General features: G+C 42.0%; 2 protein-coding genes across 2 annotated transcripts; both read left to right on the top strand.

Annotated features, from left to right (window-relative positions):
• Positions 1–53: 53 nt before the first annotated feature.
• selenoo2 (selenoprotein O2) lies at positions 54–7006 on the top strand (the record flags this gene model as incomplete). Its single annotated transcript, XM_080887023.1, has 11 exons — positions 54–487; positions 1362–1565; positions 1674–1851; positions 1947–2077; positions 2200–2477; positions 2580–2713; positions 2902–2933; positions 3150–3335; positions 5942–6098; positions 6371–6562; positions 6652–7006. The coding sequence occupies 10 exons, from the start codon at positions 54–56 to the stop codon at positions 6527–6529; spliced, it is 1893 nt and encodes a 630-aa protein (XP_080743149.1). The 3' UTR covers positions 6530–6562; positions 6652–7006.
• A 12226-nt stretch (positions 7007–19232) lies between these two features.
• Positions 19233–21633, top strand: LOC308399271 (angiopoietin-related protein 5-like). The gene is made up of 7 exons (XM_080886429.1): positions 19233–19250; positions 19405–19485; positions 19595–19622; positions 19724–19815; positions 20418–20535; positions 20736–20921; positions 21107–21633. The coding sequence occupies exons 2-7, from the start codon at positions 19411–19413 to the stop codon at positions 21403–21405; spliced, it is 798 nt and encodes a 265-aa protein (XP_080742555.1). The 5' UTR covers positions 19233–19250; positions 19405–19410; the 3' UTR covers positions 21406–21633.
• Positions 21634–21814: the final 181 nt, after the last annotated feature.

Raw genomic sequence — 21814 nt, 5'->3', positions numbered from 1 at the left:
CACACAGCTGTGATTATGAATGACTGGCTCATATTAAGCCGCACGACGTCTTCATGGAGTCTGCTGAGTGTGTTCCGTCGGCTCTGGGGCGCTTACCTTTCAATAACACCGTATTGAAAAAACTACCAATAGATGACTCGGACCAACCCGGGTCTCGGGTGGTGCCAGAGGCTTGTTTCTCCCGAATTCGGGCTCTCCAACCGCTGGTCCGACCTGTTTTTGTGGCACTATCACAGTCAGCGCTCTCGCTACTGGGCCTGAGTGCGCAGGAGGTGCTCAGCGATCCTCTGGGTCCGGAGTATATGAGTGGCTCCAGGCTGTTGCCAGGCTCCGAGCCAGCGGCGCACTGCTACAGCGGGCACCAGTTCGGGCTGTTTGCGGGTCAGCTCGGAGATGGGGCTGTGATGTATCTCGGTGAAGTGGAGTCTTGTGCACACGGGAGATGGGAGGTTCAGGTGAAAGGCGCAGGAGTCACACCTTACTCCAGGTATTGTTTGCTTCCCACATATGTGGACACCACGTTTTGGGTTGTCTAGACCAAAATACTAATCTCAGTTTTCAAACATTATACAGACTCATCTCATGGACAAAGTTGATATTTATACATCCGGGACCGTTTTTTTTCTTGCTAAATGATAAATAAGGTCACTTCAGTAAGTGACATAGCAAACATTAGTATAGCTCACGTGAAAGCGTTCACCCGGGCAGAGCTGCTTAAGAGATTAACTGCCTGGCACACATTAAATGCTGCTCAATAGCTGTGTGGCTGTTACAAATAAGCGCACCCAGCCTTTCCATCTTATTTGATTAGTGTAGGGGTGTTCAATTAAATGTTAAGGAGGTTAAACAGAGAAAGTTCCCTCTAACAGAGGTCGAAATAATCATACTATTCCAAAAGTGTTATATGCACAGCAAACATCTGACTGTCAACTAAAAGAAAGAAAGTAGCTATAATTCAGCAGTCTTAATCCATTATTTATTATTATTTTCACACTGACCTGGGGGTAAAGAGCTTTTGAAAAGGTTTTCTTCAAATTAAAAATAAATCAGTAAATAAATAACAAAAGGATGTAGTTTTTCAATCTTTCCTAACCACATTTCTAGCACTCGAAGAAAAACTTTTTTCCCATGGCTTCCCAGTGGATGAAGTTAGCTTAAAAAAAATCACCTTTAAGGACTATTGGATGCAGCTGAAGTTAAGGGGGAAAGCCCCTCTCAGATTTTAAGAATTGTGCTAGTATTATGACTTGATTGGAATTGATCATAAATTATCTCAGCCTTTGTTTGAGTTGCTAAAATAGCTTGGCCACTTGATGGTTACTGAGAGCTGAATAATCTGACATATTTTTGGATTTTCTCAGAGACGGCGATGGCAGGAAGGTGCTGCGCTCCAGCATCAGAGAGTTCCTTTGCAGCGAGGCCATGGCTGCCTTAGGGATACCCAGCACTCGAGCAGCATCCCTTGTTACCTCTGACCTTTATGTCAGCAGAGATCCACTCAACAATGGCCAACGCATTCTTGAGCGCTGCTCAGTTGTCCTTCGTGTCGCTCCTACATTCATCAGGTTGCCACACAGGAAGCAGTATAGAGAGAAAAATATAAGTAATAATGGTGTTTTTAAAAAACAGATGCTATCATGGCTCTTTCTCTCTTTTTTTTTTCATTTTTGAAGGTTTGGCTCTTTTGAAATCTTTCTGGGCCGAGATGAATTCTCAGGTCTGCAGGGTCCCAGTGCCGGGCGGGATGATATCCGTGCTCAGCTGCTGGATTATATTGGTGGCACTTTTTATCCTCAAATTCAGCAGGCTCACAGCATCCGGAAAGACAGGAATTTGGCTTTTTTCAGAGCGGTGAGAACTAACAAAAATTTCACGTGTTTTACTCTCCGTTTAGGTTGGTTCATTCCATGCTGGTGTGTCAGTTTTCAGTTTCTGTTTATTTTCAGGTGATGACGCAAACTGCTAGGCTAGTGGCCCAGTGGCAGTGTGTTGGCTTTTGCCATGGTGTCCTTAACACAGACAACATGAGCATCCTGGGTCTTACCCTGGACTATGGCCCCTTTGGCTTCATGGAGAGGTATGCAGCGGAGAGTAGAAGCCTTACAGTCTAACTCTGCAGTGTTTGGAGACATAGTAACTGAAAATTACATTCTGTGCTTGTATTATATGATACATGATGACCGTCTTTCTGTGTGTCAGATTTGATCCAGACTTTGTCAGCAATGCCTCAGACAAAAAGAGGCGCTACTCGTACCAAGCACAGCCATCTGTGTGTCGCTGGAACCTGGCTCGCCTAGCTGAGGCGTTGGGCTCTGAGCTTGATCCAGCAGAGGCAGGAGCCGTCCTGGATGAATTCATGCCCACGTATAAGGCGTTCTACCTATCTATCATGAGGAAAAAGCTGGGCCTTGTAAGAATAGAAGAGGTAGAGGACCGAGAGCTTGTATCAGATCTGTTGCGTGTCATGCACAACACAGGTAAAAAAAAAAAAGGATTCTTGGAAGCCTAATCATTAAGCTACCTATATGTCCTCTCCCTCTCACTCTGTCACCATTGTGCCTTGGTATTATGCCTTCCAGGTGCCGATTTCACAAACACCTTCCGCTTGCTGAGTCGTGTCCCCTGGCCTGAAGAGGGCGATAGTGAGAGAGCCACTGTGGGCTCAGTGGTGGACCTCATCCTAGAGCAGTGTGCCTCTATTGAGGAGCTAAAGGTGGCTAATAAGCCAACAATGGAAGATCGGTGAGGGGGTGTATGGTGGCTGATGTTCTTTTCATAGAACAACCAGAACATGTATATAAGATCTGCCAATTGCCCACCATATACTCCCAATGTTACTCGAATCCTTGCTTACCACTGTAGTTTCAAATCGTTACATCTGTTCTTCTTTTTATATGCTAGCAATTCGGGAGCCAATCTTACCAGGATAATCTGTAAGTTAAAGCTAAGTTTTCTGGTATTTTAAATGGGTATATTGTGGAAGACTCTAATATGTATATATGGAAAAATCAAGAAGCACTAGAGGTGGACTTAACCCTGGAGAACCCATGGGGTCAGAGCCGACCCCATTGGTTTTCTAGGGAAACCATGGGGTCAAATTTGACCCCAGGGTTAAAATGAACTTTAAACATAACCATGTCTCTTTTTAGTGAACTGGCAATGATCCTGTCTCTGGCACAAACCAATCCACTCATGTATGGCATGGTGGCAGACAGCCCAGGTATGACCGAACAGCTTGAATTATTGGGCCGACTCAAGGAGCTCGTCGAGACCAACCAAGATGACCTTAAAAGGAAGCAACGTGATGACTGGATCCACTGGATTGGTCGATACAGGTATGAAAAGAAAGCCAGAATTTTTTTTATGGCTTCTACAAAAGCGGCTGGTGCAGCACATTAATTGAAAAACTGATTTGGTCCCTAGATCCCCCAATCTGCAAGAGCACTGAGGGTACTTGTGATTGATTGTGTTGCACTCTGATTTGTTGGAATAGCATCGCTGATGAATGTTTACCAGAAAAACTGAAAAGAAGATGCAAAACAAAAGAATAATTGTTGTACTCTACATCAGCGGTCTCTAACCTTTTTTGCACCATGGACCGGTTTATGTTCAGCAATATTTTCACGGACCGGCCTTTAAGGTGTAGCGGATAAATACAGCAAAATAAAACCAGTATAAAACCAAAAAAAATTTTTTTTTTTCATAACACACAGGAAAAGACCCAGGGAAACACAGTTAACAATAAAAACGATAAAAACCATGAATTTTACACCTGAGCCTCAACTTTCGTGGCCCGGTACCAAACGACTCACGGACCAGTACCGGTCCATAGCCTGGGGGTTGGGGACTGCTGCTCCACATCCAACTCATTTTATATTGTGGGCAGCACACATCTTCACACACCCCCGTTCTCTATTATCCATTGGGGCGGATGGGCTGGGAGAAGGTGTTAGCTGTCCAATTGGGGTCTGGGATGTGAGGCCTCCCTACTGCTGCGGAGCTGGGGGCAGTCTGCTTGCCTCCACCCCAGGGGAAAGGGTAACACCTCCTGGGTCTCCTGGGTGTGGTTTCCCCCTCTGGGGGCGAGGGTACCTGGACCTGGGGTATAGAGTATGTTTGGGGAGTGTGATTGTGTGTGCAATATGTATTTGTGTCTGTTTTTACGTTGGGTGAGTGCCAAGTGTTTGTATATGTGTGCATGAGGGTGGGAATGCACATTTGTGTCTGTGTGTGCCTGTTTGTCTGTGTCTATATGTCAGGTCGGGTCTCAGACTCCACCTCTCTGGGAACATCTCAGGCCCTCCAAAGTATGGAGGCCTATCTCCCCTCACCACACTCCCTGCTGGTTGCTGATGCCCTCAGGCGTGGCACATACAGTCCTGCTGTGCACTTATGGGAGAGGGGTTATGTCAAGGCCTTGAATGGATGACCTCCAGAGCCGGACTCAGATAGCCCATTCCTTTGCCATTAATGGCCTGACTACCTTCAGCACCGCTGGGATGGAACAGCATTATTTATTTTATTTTAATTTATTATTTATTTATTAAAATGTTGGTGGTTCTTGGTGTCTGGGTCTGGCTGCTCAGGTATGTACTGGCTGGATCTCCTCCATGCCTGCTTGATGCCCTGGGGGACGGGGCTATGTCTCCCTACACCATCTAGTAGATCATTACATGGAGAAACCTTTTGAATACAAGCGCGGTCATCCACACAGGTGTGCACACAGGTGTGCACTGTTCATAGACACAAACTACACCTTTCTTGGCTGCTACCTCAAAGCACATTGTGCTGTTGGTCCTGCGTGCTGCAAAACAACATTCAATATTTAGTATTTACTGTTATTTACACTTAGCTAGATTAATGCGATGGTGTTGTGTGGCCTCTCCCTTAGAGATAGGGTGAGAAGTTCGGCCATCCGGGAGGGGCTCAGAGTAGAGCAGCTTCTGCTCCACATCGAAAGGAGCCAGCTGAGGTGGTTCGGGAATCTGACAAGGATGCCCCCTGGGCGCCTCCTGGGTGAGGTGTTCCAGGCATGTCCCACCAGGAGGAGGCCCCGGGGCAGACCCAGGACACGCTGGAGAGATTATATCTCTCGGCTGGCCTGGGAACGCCTTGGTATTCCCCCGGATAAGCTGGAGGAGGTGGCTGGGGAGAGGGAGGTCTGGGCCTCTTTACTTAGGCTGCTGCCCCCGCGACCCGGCCCCGGATAAAGCGGATGAAGATGGAGATGGATGGATGGTGTTGTGTTTATTATGTTGCGCTTTTTTTTTTTTTTTTTTTTTTTTTTTTTGCATGTTTTCTGTCTTTTTTTTCTCTCAACAGGTGATCCGGGAGATTTTCTTTCTTTTTAAGTGTCCTTTCTCACTGTCCCTCTTCCCCTCTGTTTTTCCTTTTCCTTCATCTTTCTTTCTTTCTCCCTTTCCTATCCCCCAGACATGTCTGTCCCGTTTGTAACAACTGAAAATAAAATAAATAGTAACAACAAAGGTCGATCAAATGGACCAATACAGCAAGGCCGTGATTTATCTATCTATCCATCCATCCAATATGAAACAAAAAGCTTTTTCTGCTTATCCAGTTCAGGGCTGTAAGGTGGCTGGAGCTGTGAAAGGCTGAGTACATCCTGAACAGGTTTCCAGTCTCTTGCAGAGCTCACACAGAGAGACTGGCAACCACCTGGGCTCACATTCACACCTAAGGGAAATTTAGAATTGCCAGTTTAACCAAACATGTATGTCTTGGGACCATGAAAGGAAGCTAAAGTACTGGAAAGAAGCCACATATAAATAGTACATGCAAACACCGCACCACAGTGCTGCCTAGCTAAATATCTGTTCATGCTTATTTACACAATGTTTCAGATTGTATGAATCAGCAGGAATATCTGTTTTACCCCCATCATTTTTCTACCATCTTGCTTTTTTATGTGTTTAAATCTCAGGATGCGTTTAGGACGGGAGTGTGATAGCACAAGTGACTTACCTGTTATCATAAAGGAGCGACTCAAAGTGATGAACGGCATCAACCCCCGTGTGGTCTTACGCAATTACATTGCTCAGAATGCAATTCAAGCTGCAGAAAAAGGAGACTTCTCTGAGGTTAGGCAACTTTTTTTTTTTTCATGAAACTTTAATGTAGTCCTTAAGTAGTGAATTTCTCATTGAAGTGCTTGTTTACCTCAGCATTATTGTTGGAATTAATTGAAGTGAGTACAAGTCAGTTAAATTGAGTCCGTCACTAGGTGGAGAAAAACATGTTTCAGTCATCACCTGCCTTGTTGCATGTCTAGCAGCTGTTTCATTTCTTTGAGTGAACTTATTGTACCTCCAGTTACAGGTCATTTAAAGGTTATTATCAATGTGTCCTGCAGATTGTTAGGGTTCTCAAAGTTCTCAAGAAACCATATTCTGATCCTGAAACTTTGTTTGGACCTGATGGATGTGGTGAGATGGAGCACAGTGGGGCGGAGCTTGATGTCGCATATGACGGGAAGCCTCCAGCCTGGGCACAAACAGTTTGTGTCACATGATCCTCGTAAAGCCTCCGAGGCAGGTGGAGGAAGGTCTGTAGGACAGCAATTTTACAAGCAAATGATATCTGTTGTTGCCATTTTGTTATCAACAACTCACTTATTTTCCATTTTCTTCTCAGACTGTATTTCCTGCTTCCTGTTAGGAGGATGTGATGCAGTCCTCTGTGTTCTGGTGTTCATTGTTGTGCAATTAGTTTGGTATTTGTGTGATCACACACTTTTATTTCAGTGTGCAAATGTGTCTGATGAAAAGACTAAAAAATAGACAAACAGAAACGTCACTGCTGATGAAGTATGATGGCTCAGGCTACCAGTCACACAATGATCTGCCTGGGCTTGAAACACAAATGAACATCAGGATATAGCTTAATAGTAACAAAATGAAGAAGTTTAAATTGCTGAACATGATATGATTAGTGGCATAAGCATGTGAGAATTTGTGGGTATTAGTTAATAACAATATATTGTTTGTTAAATAACATGATTTTAGACCTGTTAATTAAAGTCCCAATAAATCATTTGCAAATAATAGCCTGTATACTTTACAGCATTTCATTCCTAATTATTTTGTAATTTCTCAAATGTGTTTATTTTTTATCATTTGTTCACTATAATCATGTACATGTCTTACATTTACTCAGAAATAGTAATAGCAATACAGATAGATGACCGTTAGTAAGAAAGCCAGTGTGATTTAGTTACATACCATCTAGGGCAGGGGTCTCAAAGTCCAATCCTTGAGGGCTGGTGTCCTGCAACTTTTTCATGTGTTTTCATGTTGCAAAACTTCTGAATAAAATTAGTAGGTCATTAGCAAGAGTATAGAACCTGACTGCATGTTTTGAAGTGGCAACCCCTAACCCTACTCAAGTAAATTGAAGTAAATGTAAGTGTTTGGAAAAATGTACTTCTAAAAGTACTTTTATTGCAGCATGTTCATTCACTTATGCGCTGCTGTAACATGAATCAAATGACTAAATTGCCACCTCAGCATGCAGTCAAGTTCTATTGAGTCTTGCTAATGACCCTACCAATTATATTCAGAAGTGCTGCAACAGGGACACATGGAGAAGTTGCAGGACACCAGCCCTCGAGGACTTTGAGATCCCTAGATTCTAGGGATAATGGAGCACAACAAGTAGATAAAGGGAGTTCCTGTTCCAGTCATCAAATCATGGTATAGCCAGTTTTTCAATAAAGTAGGATTTATTTAATCATATTTATATAAGACAAATGTAAAAATAATCACAAGCATAGGAATGAGGACCAGGAGGGAAACACAGCTGGGACTAATCACACACACACAAACACACTTCTCAATTGAATTGAATTGAATTTTATTTATATGCCACCAAATTACAAAAACAGTCGCCCCAAGGCACTTTATATTATAAGGTATATAAGGTAAGGCTTATAACAATCAGGTCAGATTCAACTTTTCTGACAACAATAAAGTGAAATCTTACCTGATGTCTTTCATAAATTTATAATGTGAGTCACATTTATTTGTACAAAGCACTTTATAAAAAGGCATCTTGTCTTTTACTTTACATTATTATTACTTTATTACTGTAAGAAACCCCCAAATCCACATACAACCACCTTCAGTGGACTAGCTGAACCTGTTCTTCCATATACTGTACTGACTAATATGAAAAATAGGCAGAAAGGGCAGGGGTAAAGCACTTACAGTAAACACCCGGCTCTTAACTGTGTGCAGTGAGAGCAGTTTCTATCTGATTACATGACTGTGAGGTCAGCAGGAAGTGGGTGAGACGACAACAACAACAGCAGACTAGATGAACTCAAAACTGAAAGTGCTTCTGCATTTGAACTCAAGCAGAGGATGGACACAAGCAGTGCAACTAATTACACGACATGTAACTATGGCCCGTGTTCCAGAGCTGCTTCTTGGGATTTTGGAAGAAATGGTCGATGAGCAACTCAGGACTTTCCACTGGTACCTTTCAAGTAATGTGCTTGAGCACATTACTTGAAAGGATTCACACACATTCCAAAGTCTCGGGTTGATGGGATGGACAGAACAGGCACTGTGGATCTGTTGGTGCAAACATTTGGCTACGATGGTGCTGTTGCTATTACTGAGGATATACTGATGAGAATGAAACTCAAACTGTGGGCTGATACTCTAAAGGAGGATTATAGTAAAGGTTAAACATTTTTTACAGGTACAAACTTTAGTGTTTAAAGTTTGAAAGGCAAAAGAGCTTGGTTACATAACAGCTCTTTCTTTTCTTTGCTTCCTTATCAGTTCCCAGCAATCATGTGGACAAAAGTAAGAATATAAAGGACAGTCACACACATACATACAAGGTAATGTTTTTTTTGTTTTTGTTTTTTTTGCAAATCTCTTTTTATTAGCATTTTGTTTCTTAGTTAGAATTTGATCATAAACTAAAATAAAATTTAAGATTCCTATGTGAAACCAAAACCTTCATGTTGAAAATTTGTAGAGATTAGAACGTTTGTACACATAAAGGACAGTAATTTGGTTTTCCACTGAACCCCTCGTACAGATTATATGCAGGTAGATAAAGATAAAGCACACATATAATAATAATATTAATAATAACATTAAAAGTTACATCCATAAAAATCTACAGGACTACATGTCGTTGTTGTTATGGTTTCCAGATAAGAGACAGTTCTCAGAGAGTAAAGTCAATTCTTGCATCAGAAATGATAAACATTGACCACTTCTTCCAGTTCTGAGTAAAGAGCTGTAGTTTCAGTCGCAATGCGAAAGTTAATTTTTCCATTATGTATACTTTTTGAATTATGTTTGTCCAGTGAAGGAAAGTTGGGGCCTCAGGCTTAAGCCACAGCCTGGTAATGGCTTTTCTTGCTGCAGTAAGAAGAATCTTAGTTAAATATAAGTCCTCTCTTTTAACTCTATCATCAATATTTCCTAAAAATAAAGCAGTACAATCCTCAGGGACCTTGTAACCAAAGACTTTTTGTAAGGTATCATTCACTGTTTTCCAGAATGGGTTAATTTTAGAACAAGACCAAAAGATATGGGAGTGGTTAGCTGCCATTTCACCACAGTTTCGCCAACAAGGCTGCTGTATGCCCAACTGCTTACTCCTAATGTGAGGAGTGATAAAAAACCTAATAAGACATTTCCAATTAAATTCCCGTCACTGTAGGGGATTTGTAGACGTTTGAAGTGAACCCCATAACTGGTACCATGTTTCATCTGTAATTGATAGTTTTAGTTCCTGTTCCCATTTTGTCTTTACATATAAAGAGGTAAATCTTTGATTCTTCATCAAATTAGAGCATAATTTGGATGCTAGTTTAGTAGTTTTCTGCTGGTAGGCGTCGCACAATGTTTCAATTAGAGGGTTAATCATCTCAGCTTCAGCTATCTCTTTATTGTAATAATCTTGAAGTTGTAGATATCGAAAAAAATCCTGGTTTTCCAATTCAAACATGTCCTTAAGCTCTTGAAAGCTCCTAACTTTGTCCTTTTTGGTAATTAAACAGAGAGCAGTCATATTGTCCTGGTTTAAAACTCTTGTCCAAGGCTATCCATCTCAACTTCCTCCGGCCATTTTGCAGTTTTAAATGTTTGACAGTAGAGTACCACATTTGTAATGAAAACTGGGATATGGGATCGAGTTTTGACTTAATAATGTCAGTTAAGGTATTTTCTCCTAACAGTGTCTGGACATTATAGTCCGTGCTATCTTGTGTCTCAATCTGTTTCCACTTTGCAGTGTATGAATTATCACACCATAGGCATAAAGGGTAATTGTGCTGCCTGGAAATATAATTTAAGGTTGGGCACCCCCTTTGTCCTTTGGCAACTGCAGGGTGGAGAAGTGTATTCTTGCCTTTTTTGCCTCCCCATACGAATATTGACAACATTTTATCCCAGGCCTCGAACTGTTGAGATGGGATTTCAACCGGCAGTGCCTGGAAAATGTACAGCAGCCTTGGCATTATATTCATTTTTATCACATTTATTCTGCTGCTAAAGTCCAATGGGTATGTTGACCACCTCTCCAAGTCTTTTCTAATATCATCCGTGATTGGAAAATAATTTGAACTGTACAATGAACTGTACACCTCCTCCAAGCTGGAGGGAGAGGGAGGTCTGGGCCTCTTTGCTTAGGCTGCTGCCCCCACGACCCGGCCTCGGATAAAGCGGATGAAGATGGATGGATGGATGGATGGATGGATGGATGGATGTACAATGAAGCTGGGCTTCTTGTTATGAAGACACCCAAATATTTGATTTTTTTAGTTTTCCAATTGATATTAAAGCCTTCTTTAATTTCTTTGCTCGGTACATAATTGAAGTGAATCATTTGTGTTTTTGCGATGTTTAGTTTATATCCCGAGCATTCATGAAATTCTGCTATTACTTCCAGAAGCTTAGGAAGGGAGGTGTTCAAGTCCCTCAGATACAATATTACATCCTTCCTTTCCTTCCTTGGGGATCAAAGATACGATAGCATCATTCCACAACGGGGGTATCTGGCCATTCTTTAATGTCCAATTCAGAGTTCTTAGCAGGATATAGGGTTAAGCTTCTCCCGAAATACCTTTACCATTCTGCGGGGAACCCGTCACTGCCTGGGGTTTTGTTGGCTTTCAGTCTACTGATTGCCTTATTCAGTTCTTCTACTGTGATTTCCTTAGTAAGTACTTCGTTTTGGTTTTTCCCGATGGTAGGTAGATCTAGGGAGTACAAAATGTTTTTCATTGATTGTACATCTACATTTCCTTCTTGCAGATAGAGATTTTGGTAGTAATTGTTGAAAATGTTTTCTATTTCTTCCGGTTTAGTTTCCAACTTTTGAGTTATAGGGTTTCTAATTTTGTGTATTGCTGTATCTATCTGTTGTTTTCGCAGTTTGCGAGCTAATAATTTGGCAGATTTAGGGCCTATCTCATAATAATTTAGTTTCAAATATCTTGCCTTTCTTTCTGCTTCCTGATTCAATAAATTTTCTATTTGTATTTTAACCTCTAAAATTTGTTTCTGTGTTATGGTGTCCTTTTTAGTCCTGAAGATTTGTTCCAGCTCTTTTAAAAAAAAAAAAATTTCTTTTAAAATTATTCAGAAGCCCAACATTAAGGTGCCAAACCGTGTTCTTTGGAAGTGAGTCCAACTGAATTGTTTAAAAAATCGCATTATGCCCTGAGACATCCGCTACCCCGATTCTACAGTCTAACACTCTGTGGCATTCTTCCTTTTGCATTTGAAAATAATCAGTCTGGGTGTGCACTGAGTGTGGAATTGAGTAATGTGTGTAGTCCCTTTGTGAAGGGTGCAGTAATCTCCAGACATCCACCAGTCCCGTTTCCTCAAGTGTCAAGTTTAAGTGTCTGCTTATATGTGTTTTGCATCTAGTTTGCCTAGTCGTGTCCAAATTATAATTCAATATTACGTTGAAGTCCCCTGCACAAATACAAATTCCCTCTGCCTCCACTGAGATTAGGTCAAAAAGATCTTTAAAGAATGATTTGGGACTATTTGGTGGTGCATATATACAGACAAAAGTCAAGACACTATTTAAGGTTTTGCCCTTTACAACAATGTACCGTCCTTCTTTATCTTTTATTTCTTTAAAGAGTTCGAATGACATATTGTTCGCCATAAGAATGGCCACCCCTCTTTTATGGCTGTTGATATGGGAGCTATAATATGTTTTTCTATACACTCTAAGAAATAAAATGTTGTATTTACTCCACCCAGTTATGTCAACCGGTTCCACACAACTGGGTTAGTGAAATATAAAATGTATGATATATTTAATTTGAACAACAAATTTTAAGTAAATCTGATAAATCTACTCACCCAAAACACGCTCTACTGAAACTATAGGATTAAATCACTTTAACAGAATTGCAACTTACTCTATTTAAGTTTGTAAATTTAAAAAATCGAACACAAGTTTATTCAGTTAACCTAACTTTAATAACACTTTGTGTAAAACTTGTTGAAGCACACTTTGAGCAATTCAAATGCTTCTAGATCTTTTTTCCTAAACAATCTTTACATGTATTCAAGTGCATTTTAAGCGCAGGAAGACAAGATAAAGAATGTCATGTTAAACTGAAATGATTAAAACTGGAAAGTGTTGTGATTCCAACATTTTTAAATGGTAAATGGCCTGTATTTGTATAGCGCTTTACTAGTCCCTAAGGACCCCAAAGCGCTTTACATATCCAGTCATCCACCCATTCACACACAGGTGATGGCAGCTACATTGTAGCCACAGCCACCCTGGGGCGCACTGACAGAGGCGAGGCTGCCGGACACTGGCGCCACCGGGCCCTCTGACCACCACCAGTAGGCTACGGGTGAAGTGTCTTGCCCAAAGACACAACGACCGAGACTGTCCAAGCCGGGGCTCGAACCGGCAACCTTCCGATTACAAGGCGAACTCCCAACTCTTGAGCCACAATCGCCCTTTTAACATTAACATGACTTAATGTAAACTTGATTGGGCTACAATGAAAAGCCCACAATACAGCCCTGCAAACAGCAGGGAGAAATTACTTTAGTGTCATTTTTGTCCATATTTAGAAAAATAACCTTTGCTTCAAAACTTAAACTGAAGTCCAAAGTTAGGAGCAGTCTTTTTCAGTGTAGTTGGATGTTGGTAAAGGTCCAAGAACAAAGAACGCAGAAAAGTGAAAGGCCTTGCAGAAGTTCAGTGTCCTCTATAGAACTATAGAGTGCAGGCTGCTCAAACTCAAGCAGTTTGTTTTTCAGAACCTGCACCTTCATGGATAGGTTGTTCCCATCTAACTCCATCAGTACCTTCTGAAGAAATTCAAATGCTCAGATTTAGAGTGTAGATTAGTCCAAGCAGGAGGGCACAACCCTTTGCCACATCACTAAGAGCTTGCTGCACAGTGCATCCTTCTACGATGACACCAATGTCCTAAGGTGTATCTGCAGAGCTTGCTCCTTCATGTCTGACAACATAGACTCCCAAAGTCAGCTTCTCTGTTTCTCTGCTTGCTCCAAGATCCACATAAATAAAAATAAAAGAAAAAGATAAGTTAATTACATATACATATGGACAAGTAAGTCCACCTTCCATTTCCAATCCCAAATTAAAAAAAAGGAAAATAACTGATCGTTCCGTTTTTAACTTACCAAGAATTCCTTGAACAGATTATCTGGCTTTTCATTTAAGTAGACACAGACAGCTTTCAGAATGCATTCCCGTCAAACATCAACGCTGGGATTCTGGTGGAGATAAGAACTCAATATGAGGGAAGTTTCCTATTTTGGTTCCTTTCAACCTCTTTACAAAACAAAGTCAAAAATATTAACACATAATCCAGATAAGTGATTAAGCAGTGTTTCATAACTCACATCAGTGACGTGCAGTGAGGTTCATGATTGGTAAGGCACTGACTCCTCTGAGTCAGATAAACAAATATATGAACTCAAAAATCGAAGCTTTTCAATTTTGACATTACGTGAAAGCTTTCATTTTTGCTTTAATCAATTGCTGGAAGGTGCTCCACCTGGAGACTCTGTTGTCCTCCTGGGAGACTTCAATGCTCACGTGGGTAACGACAGCGTGATTGGGAGGAATGGCCTCCCTGGTCTGAACCCGAGCATCCATCCATCCATCCATCCATTCACTTCCGCTTATCCTTTTCAGGGTCGCAGGGGGCGCTGGAGCCTATCCCAGCTGTCATAGGGCGAGAGGCGGGGTACACCCTGGACAGGTCGCCAGTCTGTCGCAAGGCTAACACACAGGGACAAACAACCATTCGCACTCACATTCATTTGCACATTCACACCTAGTGACAATTTGGGTTATCCAATTAACCTATCCCCACAAGCTGCATGTCTTTGGACGGTGGGAGGAAGCCGGAGTACCCGGAGGGAACCCACGCAGACACGGGGAGAACATGCAAACTCCACACAGAAAGACCCCGGCCTGATGTTGGAACTGAACTCAGGACCTTCTTGCTGTGCGGCAACAGTGCTAACCACCGTGCCACCGTGCTGAACCCGAGCAGTGTTTTGTTAATGGACTTCTGTGCAAATCACAGTTTGGCCATAACGAACACCTTGTTCGAACATAAGAGTGTCCATAAGTGCACGTGGCACCAGGACGCTCTAGGCTGCAGGTCGATGATCGATTTTGTAATCGTATCACCAGACCTGCGACCATATGTTCTGGACACTCGGGTAAAGAGAGGGGCTGAGCTGTCAACTGATCACCACCTGGTGATGAGTTGGATCAGGTGGCGGGGGAGGACGCTGGACAGACCCGGTGCACCTACTGACACGTCTTCCGGGGAGGAAGCAGAGTCTGGGGATGAGGGGAATGACCCGCCAATTTCCGGGGGCGAGGTCACTGAGGCAGTTAAACAACTCCTTGGTGGCAGAGCCCCTGGTGTTGATGAGGTCCGCCCCGAGTTCCTGAAGGCTCTGGGCGTTGTAGGACGTTGTGGACGCCTCTGCAATGTTGCGTGGATATCAGGGGCAGTACCCCTGGACTGGCAGACCGGGGTGGTGGTCCCCATCTTTAAGAAGGGAGACCGGAGGGTGTGTTCCAACTACAGGGGGATCACACTCCTCAACCTCCCTGGGAAAGTCTATGCCAGGGTGCTGGAAAGGAGAGTTCGTCCACTCGTCGAACTTCGGATACAGGAGGAACAATGCGGTTTTCGTCCTGGTCGCGGAACACTGGACCAGCTCTTTATCCTCTCAAGGATACCTGAGGGTGCATGGGAGTTTGCCCAACCAGTCTACATGTGTTTTGTGGACTTGGAGAAGGCATTCGACCGTGTCCTTCGGGCTGTCCTGTGGGAGGTGTTGCGGGAGTATGGGGTGTCTGGCCCATTGCTATGGGCCATTTGATCCCTATACAACCGTTGCAAGAGCTTGGTTCGCATTGCCGGCAATAAGTCGGACTTGTTTCCGGTGGGTGATGGGCTCCGCCAGGGCTGCCCTTTGTCTCCGGTTCTGTTCATGATTTTTATGGACAGGATTTCTAGGCGCAGCCAAGTGGCGGAGGGCTTTCACTTTGGTGGCCTCAGAATCTGCTTTTTGCGGATGATGTGGTTCTGTTGGCTTCATCGGATGGGGGCCTCCAGCTCGCACTGGAACGGTTCGCAGCCGAGTGTCAAGCAGCGGGAATGAGGATCAGCACCGCCAAATCTGAGGCCATGGTTCTCAGCCGGAAATGGGTGGAGTGCCCACTCCGGGTCTGGGATGAGTTCCTGCCCCAAGTGGAGGAGTTCAAGTATCTCGGGGTCTTGTTCGCGAGTGATGGGAGAAGGGAGCCGGAGATCGACAGACGGATTGGGGCTGCAGCCTCAGCAATGCGGACGCTGCACCGGTCCGTCGTGGTGAAGAGGGAGCTGAGTGTAAAAGCGAAGCTCTCAATTTACCGGTCGATCTACGTCCCTACCCTCACCTATGGCCACGAGCTGTGGGTAGTGACCGAAAGAACGAGATCGCGGATACAAGCGGCAGAAATGAGCTTCCTCCGAAGGGTGGCTGGCTTCTCCCTTAGAGATAGGGTGAGAAGTTCGGCCATCTGGGAGGGGCTCAGAGTAGAGCTGCTGCTGCTCCACATCGAAAGGAGCCAGCCTGAGGTGGTTCGGGCATCTGACAAGGATGCCTCCTGGGCGCCTCCTGGGTGAGGTGTTCCGGGCATGCAGACCCAGGACACGCTGGACAGATTATATCTCTCGGCTGGCCTGGGAACGCCTTGGTGTTCTCCCGGATAAGCTGGAGGAGGTGGCTGGGGAGAGGGAGGTCTGGGCCTCTCTGCTTAGGCTGCTGCCCCCACGACCCGGCCTCGGATAAAGCGGATGAAGATGGATGGATGGATGGATGGATGGATAATAATATTCAACATTGCTATCAATACATTTGTCAAAAAATGCCTCTCTGTGCAAAATGGGTTTAAAAACATAAACAACTGTAGGATACTGTTAGTCCGTGATTTGAACTGAGGGAACAAATCGTGGCAGGATCAGCCTGATATTATTTGTATCCCACTGTAACCTTACTGTATAAAGAGCTAACATCCCCAAAATGTCAGTAGTTAGTCATTAAAGAAGTGTTTGTGAACTAAAAATTAAGAATGTGGGATACTGTTTGTCCGTGATTTGAAGAGCCCAACGCGTGCTTCCAACAAAGGGAAAACCAATTATGCAAGGGAGACCTATCTTGGCACTTGTGCAGGTGAAGCCAAAGGGAAGATATGCTTCACCATATTTTCTAGTCTTTGCTTAGAATGAAGTTGTTTTGGAAACATATTCAGCGATGCTTCATCTCCTGCTTTGCCTTTGTGTGGGCGCCCATGCTAGCAGTGTCTAAGCATTTTCTTTGGGTTTTTTTCCCCTTTTCATACCACGCCCCCCCTACAATGCATGTAGTGAAGGACTTATACTAAACACATTTCCTGCAAAGAAATTTTAATTAGCAGGAATGTAGGACAATGTAAAAGTGAAGGCAATGCCCTGTTGATGTAATTTCTTTAAGTTTTGGTGTCAATTTTTTATTTTTCTGATAAGAGATGCACTGAATTAAAGCAGGAGGAAGGCGGAAGACCAGTTTTACTTGGATGTAAAGATTTGTACAGGTGAGAAAATGCGAAAGCAGTGTTTGGTGTAGATGGCAGTGCATTAAAAATATTTTTGTCACTAAAACCGATGAATAATTGTGGCAAATAATTCAAAAATCACTGCTGATGAAAACAATAGTGATAATCATGTTGGTGACAGTTGGTCATAATTGGCTACTTAGAGTTTTATATAATTAAAATATACAGCTTTTGAATCATTAAACAACTGGAAAATACACCACACTACACATATCACACAATAGATTTACAATAAATTGGATAAACCTTAGTACCATAGCACATGCCCAAATTTCATAACTTAGCATTCACAGCTTAACAGTCATCTCTGTTACACAAGGCTTAAATCAGTTAATTACAAAAGATACCTTCTTTCACCCTCCAATGAGCCCACTCCATTACTAGTTTGCCACAAAAGAAGAGGTAAAAAAAAAATGACCATAAAAATGGCAGAAACCATGTTCATTCCATTAATAATATTCAAGACCAAGGTAACAGGTTATAAAATGTTAATACTGTAACTGCTAGCTTTCAACTTGATAGCTGCACTAAACATCCCTTTTGCAGATGTCCCATTGCTCCCAACCAATGACTGGTCCCAATTTTGACTCCAAGTCAGCACTTGACTCGATGACATGACCAGTAGAAATAGGTACACCAAGTTACACCAAATTACATCAAATTTTTCAATTTCTTCATTCCCTATTTAGTGGTGAAATTCCATTGTGGAAACAAATAACATTGGATTCACAGGGGGATGATAAATATGAAAATCAAAAGAATTATATGTATAGCTGTTGATAATCGCTGTATGTGTGACAATCTTCATGCATGTTCATGCTTACCCTATTGGGTACACACAATAACATACTTAATTGCTATTATTGTCTGCTCTACTCACCACAGTCTAGCTTTTTTGTATTTAATGGCTCAGTCACACCAGAGTAGATTGCAACCTCCCTAGAAACAATTGCAATTTCTTTGCTGTCAAAAACCAGTTGGAAGTAGTTGCTCTAACCAAGGTCACCCAGAGATTAAGCATGCAACTCCCTCAGCCGTCACCCTGTGCGTCATGCTGGCCCCGTCGTCGAAACAATCACTCGAAACAACCAAGTTCATTGCGCACCATACACAGTAATTTTGGTTGTGTTGCATTCTCCAACCACTGTTTTTCCTACTGTGATTGTAGCATAACAACCACAAAGATTATCCTGCTAGAGTACATATAGACATTATCGCAGATACACAAGGGAAATGTGGAGCATCTCACAAGTGCTTTATCCAAAGTTACTGTAAACATTTGGAAAAATAAGACATAAATCGTTTTTTGATCAACTTCCAGAGTTTGGTTTGAGAACTGTGGCACCTCTGTGTTTCAAAGTAAAAAGTTGAAGTTAAAAGTTGCAAAAACATTTTACTTAAAACGACACGTCTCATGGGACACCTGGCGATCACTGAAACTACTACAAACCATAAATAACTGGAAAATTTGGTGCCATGCTTAAATGGTTAAAACATTTCATCTGGTGGAGCCATTAAATAAAAAGTTAGGCAATTGCTTAAAAGTAGTTAGAATTTATTCTTTCAGTTTCATATCTACATCAAATTTATCATCTTCAAGAATAAGAAGAAATGACTGAGCAGAGTCTCTGGGGAATAACAATATCTGAAGAGAAATTTAGATTTAAGGGAAACATGTAATTTTTCTAACTACAGACGCCAAAGGAGCAATTGTAAACATCCCTTGCTATCCGAGTCAATAAAAAGATAATGTCTGTAACTGGCTTCCACAAACATTGACTTTATTGCTGTGCAAATAGAACTACTCAGTTGGAATGTTAGAGAGAGGTGTAGCCAGAGAGGTCTGAGAAATTAGCATTGTGAAAGTTGTGTAACATTAGGTAAACAAGCTCTTTCAGAGAACAGTGCAGTTCATGTTGGATGACTGCATCAGTTGTTCAGATTTGAGTTGTCACACTCACACTGACCTAAGGTAGGAAGTGACGCGCTTGTCATAGCAGTGAAGGGGGTGTGGTAGTTAAGCTATTGGATAAAGGGACTGCTGCTGTTGTTAATCTTGAGACGGGGTTTAAGGTTCACCTAACACGCAAGTATGTGTTTGGAGAAAAAACTGTTGACTATTACTGCTGCAGTAATGAACAGGACAGAGTTACTCTGAGCAGCCAGTCATCTTCTGAGAGCAGAGTTACCAGCAATTTTCATCGGACTAAACACTGTTTACAGTCTGGTCTGTTTTAAACACAGGTCAAAATGAAGAGTCTGGTTGTGTATTGTGGACTCATCCTGGCATTTCTTTCGAGCTGCACAGAACAGGCCGGGGTAAAAGTAAGAGCTTTAAAATTCTGGTCTGTCCTGCTTCTGTATTGTCAGTATTTAAGATGGATATTTAAACGAGGTTAAGACTCATTTTAAAACTGTTTCTTTGTATTGCTAGAGACAGGACAAAGCAGGTTCTCCTCAAGGTATGGATCATCTTGTTTGTTATTACTCAGATAAGTATACTATTTCAGTCTTATTCTTCTGCTTCTTATTGTGTTTCTTTCTGTTATGGTGTACGCCTCAGGAACAGACTGCACACAGATTAAGACTCTGTCACCACGAGCATCCAGTGGCGTTTATACGATCCAGCCAAATGGAGCCGCGACCAAGTTTAAGGTATCGATCGAGCCAAGAAATAATAACAAAGTCATGTTTATAAGATCACAGCAAACAGAAGCAGCACTGTAAACTATAACTGCAATTTATCTATCAAATGATTTCACCAGAACAAGGTTTCATTTGGTTATAGATAACAGGATACAGTTTACTTTATATTCATAACTATTAAGTTAACAATAATGTTAAACAAAAAGCACACTGAGCTTCTGGTTATATACTCGATAATATAGCCCCGACCAAGGGTGTAATTTCCCCTTATCTAAATGGATGTAAGATACATAAATATTTATTTTTCTGCAAAATTACCATGACATTTTACACAAGCTAAAATTACTTACACTGTACTTAACATACAATATAATAATTTCTTTGTTTCCTGTAAAAACCCGAGTTATTGTAGTGTACCTACTTTTAAGTATTCATAGGTTAGTATGATTAGATTGTAATTTCAAATAAAATATTCAATTTCCATTTATTACAGGTGAATTACTCCACTACTTGTAGGCCATATTCTAAAATGTTTCTTGCTCCTTAGATAAAAAGTAGAAGTAAATGCCAGCTGAATTTCTTAATATGTGGTGAATGAACTTCTTACTCAGGTTTACTGTGAGATGCATCCAGATGGAGGCTGGACGGTGTTTCAAAAACGAAGCGGAGGAGCCGTTTCTTTCCACAGAAAATGGGCAGCATATAAAACTGGCTTTGGAAACCTGACACGTAAATAAATTAGAATGATTATTATTATGATGTAGTGATATATAATCCTAGAGATCAAGAATGGATCTAACATAAAAATATTAAATCTTTTCTTTGTAGTGTAATGTAGTATAAAGCGCTTTGGGGTCCTTAGGGACTAAATAAAGCACTATACAAATACAGGCCATTTACCATTTATTTCTTTGTGCTTTGATTTTCAGAGGACCACTGGCTCGGGCTGAATAAGATTTTTTATCTTACCAAAGACAAGTCCAAGAAGTGGACAATGAGGGTGGATCTGTGGGATCATGAAGATGGGACTGCTTTCGCTGAGTACAAAAACTTTAGACTGGGAAATGAGAAAACTGCGTTCAAACTACATGTTGGGAAGTACCGTGGAAATGCAGGTACTGAAGCCTGTTGAAGTTTTTACTGTCGCCATATTTCTTTTGCTTTTTATATACACATAAATGTTACTCACTGTTTGTTAATGCAATCAGGTGTTAGATATTGTTCTTTTTTTGTACTTTAAAGAAACCCTGTGAATTTTAAAAATTCATTTTTCTTGATTTGTTTCCCACTCTATCCAAAGGTGATGCCATCCGTGGTGCCTATAAAGGCATTGATCAGAATGGCTATGGCTTTAGCACAGTTGACCGCGATAATGATGGCTGCTCCCCCTGCATCTTTGGTGACATTGCTGTTGGGGCATGTACCGTTAGAGAGGGCGGCGGGTGGTGGTACAGCAAGTGTGGGTCCGCCAATCTAAACGGTGACTGGCATTCCTACGGTGAACACATAGGTTGGGCTTCGGGCCTCCACTGGCGCACCTGGAAACCACCTGCACCATACTCAGCCAAGGCCACAAGAATGATGATCAAGTCGGTGTGAAAGGAACCTCCTCAAATTATCAAGTGCTGATTTTCATTCTGCAAAAAACTTTCAACAAAGCTTTTAAGAAAAGTAACTGTGAAGGAGATATGTAAAATACAATGCTAAAAGCATGAAAATCAGTGTATTGTTAATGCTTAGTCATTTCTGTACTAAACTGAAAAACATGCCTTCCAGATAATCAAGTTCTACCCAAGGTCTCTTCCTGTTAAAGCACTGCTTACCCTCTCTTTTTATGTATTAAAAATAATTTTACAAGAACTAAAATATGCCAGAGTCAACATTATTAGCCCCTCTGTTGCCAGTAATTATGTTGAAAATCCTTTTTGCTGGATAACAGCCAGCAGTCCTTTGTTGTCTTTTTCAACAAGTCTCACATGCACCACCTGAGCAGTCCTAGACCATTCTT

Source organism: Rhamphochromis sp. 'chilingali' (genome assembly GCF_963969265.1).
Source record: "Rhamphochromis sp. 'chilingali' genome assembly, chromosome: 7".
NCBI classification, from domain to species: domain Eukaryota; kingdom Metazoa; phylum Chordata; class Actinopteri; order Cichliformes; family Cichlidae; genus Rhamphochromis; species Rhamphochromis sp. 'chilingali'.
The sequence above is the reverse complement of the archived record's forward strand: the minus strand, read 5'-3'. Positions and strand labels throughout refer to the sequence as shown.

What these genes read in the sequence shown, in the direction of transcription:
- LOC308399271 (XM_080886429.1), top strand. Translation starts at nt 19,411, where the DNA reads ATGAAGAGTCTGGTTGTGTATTGTGGACTCATCCTGGCATTTCTTTCG. An exon ending in GAGCCGCGACCAAGTTTAAG is followed by an intron (nt 19,816 to 20,417) that starts GTATCGATCGAG and finishes CTTCTTACTCAG; the next exon opens with GTTTACTGTGAGATGCATCC. An exon ending in GAAGTACCGTGGAAATGCAG is followed by an intron (nt 20,922 to 21,106) that starts GTACTGAAGCCT and finishes CTCTATCCAAAG; the next exon opens with GTGATGCCATCCGTGGTGCC.